Source organism: Chenopodium quinoa, unplaced genomic scaffold (assembly GCF_001683475.1).
Source record: "Chenopodium quinoa cultivar QQ74 unplaced genomic scaffold, ASM168347v1, whole genome shotgun sequence".
In the NCBI taxonomy this organism is placed as follows: domain Eukaryota; kingdom Viridiplantae; phylum Streptophyta; class Magnoliopsida; order Caryophyllales; family Amaranthaceae; genus Chenopodium; species Chenopodium quinoa.
The window spans coordinates 3,154,450-3,161,914 of record NW_018744093.1 but is presented as its reverse complement, the minus strand read 5'-3'; the positions used below and the strand labels follow the sequence as shown (position 1 = coordinate 3,161,914).

The window sequence follows — 7,465 nt, the reverse complement described above, 5'->3', positions numbered from 1 at the left end:
TTGGGGGGTGCTAAAACCCCATACATTTCGCACCGGTTCAAAACTGGTGCGAAATCAGACTTTTCACACCGGTTCTGGGTGAGAACCGGTGCGAAAAACCACACTTTTGCACCAGTTTTGACTTAGAGACTTAGAACTAGTGCCAAAAGTCCCCAAAAATATTTTTAAAAGAACTTTTAGCACCGGTTCTTTTCCAAAACCGGTGCCAAAAGTCCCCAAAAAAATAAAATAAAGTTTTTTTTTTGCATTTTTTTCGCTTAAATTGTACCAAATACTTATATATAATCATAATATACATAAAACACATATATTTCTTCAATAACTTGTAATATTACACTTTAAAAAACTAAAAAAAAAAAAAAAAACACACACTACATAATCAAGGAGAAATGAATTTCTGAAGACCATAGAGATTAGTACTGTCAATGTCAGTCTGAAAATGGAGAGAAAAATTATTAGGAAGCAAAAGCCAAATACACTAAATTGTTAGGAAGCGTAAGCCAATTGCAGATGGAAGAAGTTGCAAGAGAAGCATTGCCATGGCTTTCTTTGAGTAGATACTCCTGTAGGTGAAGGAAATATTTGAAATCATAGCGCTGATAAAGCCAAGCCAGTTGAATGATAACTCAGTCAGGGAAGCCATAGAAACACCTGCACTCAAAGAATTACCATTCATAAGAGTGTATACAATATTTCATTAGGGAAAGGGTTTTTGTCAATGCACCCTTATAACGAAAATCAATAACGTAGTAGTGTAACCTTGTGCTTCTTATTTGCTTTCTTTCATATGGTATTTGGAAAAGTTTTATGCATGTATTTGTGTAATTTGTCTATTACTTTATATTTATTTATCCATTACTTATAAGAAATCAGCAACCAAAATCTTTAAGTCAAGAGAGCTCACTACTATTTAGTAACTTTACCCTTCCTGTGTTTAATAGAATGAAGATGATAACCAAGAAAAGATACCTACCAATTACAACTGGAGCCAAGGAGAGCCAGAGAGTAATGGGGATAGACTGTCCGAGAACGAATTGAGAAGCAGCAGCATTGAAAAAGGGCTCCAGAGTTGCATGATAGCAAAGAGAATCACATATTAAGAATTAAAGACTATAAATACAAATGTAGTCAGTTAGGTGTCCACCCTAAAGATTGGTTTACATGTTTTCAAGAGAGTATGATTAGTTTAAGGCTTAACATAGCAACTGTGGAATACTGGTAGCTGGACAACTTGGAGATTCTAGTTGACCACTCTTTTTTTTTCTTTTTTTTTTTTTTGGAACCAAAGCCCCAAGAGGGAACTCAATTATCATTACTCGACTGAAAATCAGAGATAGCCAAATTACAAACACACTGAGGAAAATCAGACATCCAAACTCTCCTATCAAGACCCCAAGGAAACACATGAGCAAGCTCATGAGCCTCCTTATTACCTTTTCTACCCACCCATGCCCAAGAAATACAATTGAACTTGCTAGCAACAAAGTGAATATCCTCCAACAGAAGCTGGAAGGAGTGATTGCCAGCTTCACCTTCTTTGATAGCATGAATGACGCTCTCACTGTCATTTTCAACCACCACCTTGATCACTAAATTCCCAAACAATTCTCAAGCTAACAAAATCACAAAGCAAAAAACATTAGACTAAAAAGACAACTACCACTCTTGGGGTTGGAAAACTGGAGCAGTGCAAATATAGACACCACACAGCTAGTAAAATTGGCAACAACAAATCAGAAGAAATAAAATAAATGAAAATGAAAATTAAAGTAACATACATGGTCCAGTAAAGGAGACATGGTAACAGCATTCACAGGTTGCTCTGTACTGTAGGATTTAAGGAGAGTTAAAGTCTTAACACAAATTGTTGTGTGCTCATATAGATAGCCAAAATAGTAATACATATTACATAAGACAACATTTTGTCTGAGTAACATTGTTATAAAGCAATCCTCAAGACATCACAACATTTCTCACCCTCGAAAGCATTAAAATTGATCAGTTAAACCAAAATAACTATGCCTACAAATCAGTCAGTAACTTAGAACCTAATAGCAACCAAAGTTAAGGACACTCATAAACATATACAACAAACATAAGGTCGTACAAAGTATATCATAAACACACGCAGGAGACGAGTACATCCAGATTATAAAAATCAGTTAATCAACACACAAAAGCTGAACATCCAGGTAACCTTGTTAAATTTTGATAGCATATCAACGTAAAGACATTGACAAGATTTGTAAGAAAAGGTACTGACATGGAATGGTGACGCCACATTTGCGGAATCAAGCTCCATCTCAAACTTTTTCTTTGAGCCTGATCTTTTCTCCTGCAGCCATTTCCTGGCTTCCATAATTGCTGAGGTCCGCATATTTGGAGTAGTTTCACTTAGAGGAAAAAAATCAGGAAAAAAAACAACATAATTGTATCAGGCAATTACGTAGACATTGCTGTCAATATCAGGATCAAAATCTTGCAAAGCAATTTACCAAAAGTTCCATTGTTGTCCACTACACGAGACCTAACAAGTTTTATCAATTCATTTGCTTCTTTCCTGGTCAGAGAAAACATCAACTGACATGAACATACAACTCCAAATTGAACTGTAGCATATTAGATGGTATAACTATCATCACAGAATTAAATGTTGAGTAAACTAATAAAAAGATATGAAGTCGACCATATCTGCTGTAAATGCCAGACAGCAAAATGGGGAATAAGTTGATTCAGTTAATTGTTGCCTGAAGTTAATTGTTGATTCCAAATTTTCTGCCTCTTTCTCCTTTCTCCCCTCACTCTATTTATACTAATGCTAAAGACTATTAACCTGATAATACATTGGAATCACTTATTTTATATTTGGCATAACATGAATATGAGTAAACGAAATGACCTTTTAAAAAGCTACAATCAAATAATCTTGTCTATAGTCATACATAAACCACATTCACTTCATGAATAAATTAATTGCAATTAGTAATAAATCATTATCCTACTAAACAACTAATATTAATAGATATTGTGGAAAGAAAGGGAGGGGAATAGGGGATAGACAAAGGGTAAACAAAAACAAAGGTTAGGGGAAGGAAGATGTGAACTTGCATATTTCTTCCAAATCTTTCATTGAAATGATTTGGTTTATTAAAAAGGAAGGAAAATGGATCCCTTCCAATTTTGCACACTTCCCATCCCCCAAATCATACCCAAAGGTCCTACGAGTAAAGATGAACCCTTCACTTTTCTTCCCTCCCTTTTCCTTAAAATTATCCTTATCCAAACACATTGTACTTGCGGACCAAGAAGCTTCAAATAGAAAAATAAGCAGAATTCTGCAAACATTTAGTACCTTGAATGTGTCTCTTCAGTCACCAACTGTTCAATTGCACGCTTATTATCACTCTTGCTGGATAGAGACAACACCTAAGAAATGAAATACAACACGTCATCTCTCATCTTAGCCCTAAATTTTAGTACCGCTAGAGGTTGCAAATACTCATGAAGGGTAATAAGAGGCAAATTATGGACAGTAGAATACACCAATTCAAGTCCCAAATGCACACTATAGCTCTAAGTAAGCAAAGGACAAACCCTTATTAGCTTGAAGCACCCTAAATTTGATTGCTAACCGTTGTGCCAAAACCTCAGCCAGATTATATGTATACCCCCCCCCCCCCAAGATACACACACGCACATGCACACCTAATAGAAGCAGGGGCATGAAACTCAAACCCCCATATGGATATATATAAAATCAAAGCGCGCAAACATGGAAAAAGCAGCAAAAAGAACTCAAGCATACGTAAATCATATAACAGAATTTTAAGGCGCACTGTTCTTTCATGAAGTTCCAAGACTCAAGGCTATGTGGATACAAGTATATAACAAACAGAAATGATACAATTGGTAGTGCTTCTTACCACAGGATCCCAGACACGGATGATAGCATCTTCACCACAGCTGATTATAGTGCTGTTTAAAGGCCCCCAAACAGATCTATTGATTCTTCTATTTGGACCCTTGATGACAAGAACTGGCCTATCACTCTCTGCAAATCAATGTAAACAATGATGTCATCTTTGGGAGCAGAGTTCAAGGATAATAAAGTGAGAAGGGATAAATTTTAATGGATATACACACAAATTCATAGACAAGTAATGTTAGCGTAAATGCCTTAAAGCCAAAAGCCTGCATGTTGCTTATAAGTTTCATCAAACCACAGCCCAAAAATAAGTGTCCAGAATAGCTTTACAAACTGACTGATAAACTACCTGCCCAACGCTAACTTTTGGTTTCTTGTACAGATTGAACATCCACATGAAGGTAACAAGCACTGACCCATCAGCAAATTGAATCAATGTAGCTATCATGGGATAATGAAATGCCTTCAGAACCCGCAGGAAAGAACATCATACATCACAAAGCAAAAGCTGATGCAAGTAGAGAATCACTGCTTTGTATCAATGTTTACCTATGTGCCTTAGATCAATACAATTTTCCATGAAACATGTACTAAGAACTTTTTTTATATACATGCAACAAGTCTGCGAAACAGAGTGACGCATCCTTGTACAGTTGTACCAGTACATCTCAAAGAAACAAAAACAAAATCACAGCAATCACACACTAACACACACAGTACACAAGAAATCTTCAATAATAAAAAAATATCAAACAAAAAAGATCGAAGAAAAAGGGGGGAATTGATGATAAACCCTAGAAAAAGAAGGCCCTGCCGCTGTGACAAGGAGGTCGTTGTGGTGGAGGTAGAGTTGTGCGCGCTTCAATGACAAACCCTAGATTACCACAACCCTAAAATTACTAAATTGAAAAGCAAATAAATGACAAATCCTATATTACGAATGAATTCAAGGGATTAAGTAGACCACAAGAAAAATCTTACCTCGAAGCTGCTTCAATGGAGGTGAGAAAGCTCAAAATTGGCTTCAATGGAGAATATAGAGCACGGCGAGTTCAATGGAGGCCAGAGATATGGAGAGAGAAGGAGGTGCTGCTTCAATGGAGTGAGAAAGCTCGTAAATCACTTCAATGGAGAGAGAAGGAGGTGATGCTTCAATGGAGTGGAAATTCGGGATGGTGGAAGAGAAGGCGAAAATGAGAGGGAAACAGGAGATGGAGAGATAGGGGGAAAGAAAGAAAGAAAAGCACGCAGCCCGGTTTTTTTTTTAAATTTCGCACCGGTTTGAACCGATGCTTAAACACTATTTCGCATCGGTTTGGTTTGAACTGGTGCAAAATCTCTTTCTCCCTTTTTTTTTCCTCATTTATAATTCGCACCGGTTTATTAGGAACCGGTGCGAAAAGTATTTTCCCCAATCCCGCCCATTTCTTTTCCCACCGGTTTTCAAGAACTGGTGCTAAAAGTGCGCTGCGTAATTCATTTTTTCTACTAGTGGATGATCAGTATTTACCAGCTTCATTGATCCTCTTTCTTTTTAAGTCGCTACCTAGACGGGATGTCTTTGGCTTGCATGTGCCAACAATATTTTCAATTGGCTTCTATGCAGCATGTTAAGTTAGAATATCCCAAGCATGCTAATCACGGAAAGTTTTAGTCATCAATTTTGTCTTTATTTTATCAGTAGCATAGATCTTATATGCTGTCTTCATAACATCCTCATCATTCTCACCACTTTTCCTTCTAAATTCAGCACTAGAAAATGACCTAGAAAATTTAGAGCATAAAGCGTTAATCCTTCTCCATCGGCATTTAAGTTGCTCTATACCTCTAAACTTTAACTAATCTTCTTGTGTAACCCCTTCGATACCTTCCTTAAAACACTTTTGTTTATATACTCTAATATTATCAAACATTTGTTTAATTTTCTTCCAGATCAAAAACTTCCCCTTTTTGGTTCGTATTAGTTATTTTATTACGACTTACCTCATGCCAAGATTTCACAAGAGTCACTTCTTCAGCTTTAGACCAAAACCGGATAACCTACTTGATTACCTCTTTCATTAGCTCTATCATTTTCTTCAACTTATTCTTCATCATCACTGTCATCTGATGGTGCATTCGATCTATATAAACAATCAAAACCCAAAAATGCAGATCACCTTGTGGCATAGTGAAATGTTGTGAGATAGGAAATGTGGATTCATCTTGAGATAATTGAAAATTTTGAAAAGATGAACAATTTGTAGCTGGAAAATCATCTTGACAATATGAGAAGTTCAGATTTTATGGTGGTCGTGGAGGGAATTAAGTGAAAGTATTTGGATTTGAGAAATTCACATTTCTAGAAACATAATTAGAAAATTGTGTAAAATTAGGTTCCAAATCAGAGTTGAGATCAAGGGGATAATTAGAAAAAGAAGGTTAAATATTTGGATTATTTTGAAGTTGTGATGAGTTTTTGGATTTTGTGGGATGTTTTCCCTTTGGGATTTTGGGTTATTCATCTGTAAGAGTTTTAATTTCACTGTAGGGAATTTTTCAAACTCAACTTTTGAGCTCCACTGTGATCATGCTTTTAGGCATGGAGGCGCTCCAAAGAAAGGAAGCTAGAGATAAAAGAGGATCAGGGATGATTGTACGAAGTGAGTCATGGAATCAAATTCGCCTGTATTGGCCTCTACTCGATTCTTATAGTGAAAAGTATTCTCTGCAATCTCAAAGGCATACAAACAAAGATTCAATTTTCTCCAAACTAAATTAGGCTAAATTGGTTGAATATTAATGCACACATAATTCTATTATTTTATCACTTGATTCACAACAAGATAAAAGAAGGAACCTAAACATATCGTCAATGTTATCTTATTAATCGTTGTTTTCAATTACATATTCCTTTAAACATGCAATATGGTGATTAATAAAACAATAGAATAAGAAATAACATTAGAAGAAATTTAACCATAAAACATAACAATTAATACATGAAAAACATAATAAAAATTGTTAGAATTATAATAAGAATAGAAGGAGCATGATTTCTTACTTTGATTGCTTTTGCTTGCAGCTATAAAACAATAAACACGCTAGTAACTTTAAGGAAAATAATAAATAACAAAAACATTAAATTAAAACAACAATGGAAATGATATTGCTTTGGTCCAAATAAACCCTCAAACAATTCTACCTTTCACGACTTAGTTTAAGTATGGAACTTTGGGTAAAGTAGGGACTCCTTGGAGTGCTTAGAGGATGAATGGTGACGTTACGATGGTAATAAGTATAAGGGGGAAAATGAGAAGAGAAGAATATGTGTGTTGGTGACCCAAAACTCATAAATAAGCCTCGTATTTATAGGAAAAAATGAGGGTAAACAGTCTGGAACCCTAGAGATGAGGTGCCGCTAAAAGAAAAGTGTATTCAACACGATGTAGACATCTACTTTTGGTCCCATGTCCCGACCGTAAGTTCTATGATGATAAATAATTCTATCTTTGTGCAAGATTGAAGTAAGGAATGCCAATGGACTATTGATTGAAGCTT

The 7,465-nt window shown here is 35.7% G+C and overlaps 1 protein-coding gene across 4 annotated transcripts; it reads right to left on the bottom strand.

The window, feature by feature from the left end:
- Positions 1-320: 320 nt before the first annotated feature.
- On the bottom strand, positions 321-5,277 carry LOC110692154. Of its 4 annotated transcripts, XR_002505405.1 has the most exons (8): positions 4,907-5,277; positions 4,719-4,799; positions 3,924-4,051; positions 3,353-3,426; positions 2,496-2,560; positions 2,264-2,393; positions 974-1,613; positions 321-651 (listed from the first exon to the last, which is right to left on the bottom strand). XR_002505405.1 is itself a non-coding variant. In XM_021869153.1 (7 exons), the coding sequence occupies exons 3-7, from the start codon at positions 3,950-3,952 to the stop codon at positions 627-629; spliced, it is 345 nt and encodes a 114-aa protein (XP_021724845.1). In that variant the 5' UTR covers positions 3,953-4,051; positions 4,719-4,799; positions 4,907-5,228; the 3' UTR covers positions 341-626. The 4 variants fall into 4 exon arrangements, 1 of the variants encoding a protein (XP_021724845.1); XR_002505407.1 differs by lacking the exon at positions 2,496-2,560 and having other exon boundaries at positions 322-651; positions 4,907-5,276; XR_002505406.1 differs by lacking the exon at positions 4,719-4,799 and having other exon boundaries at positions 322-651; positions 4,907-5,275.
- Positions 5,278-7,465: the final 2,188 nt, after the last annotated feature.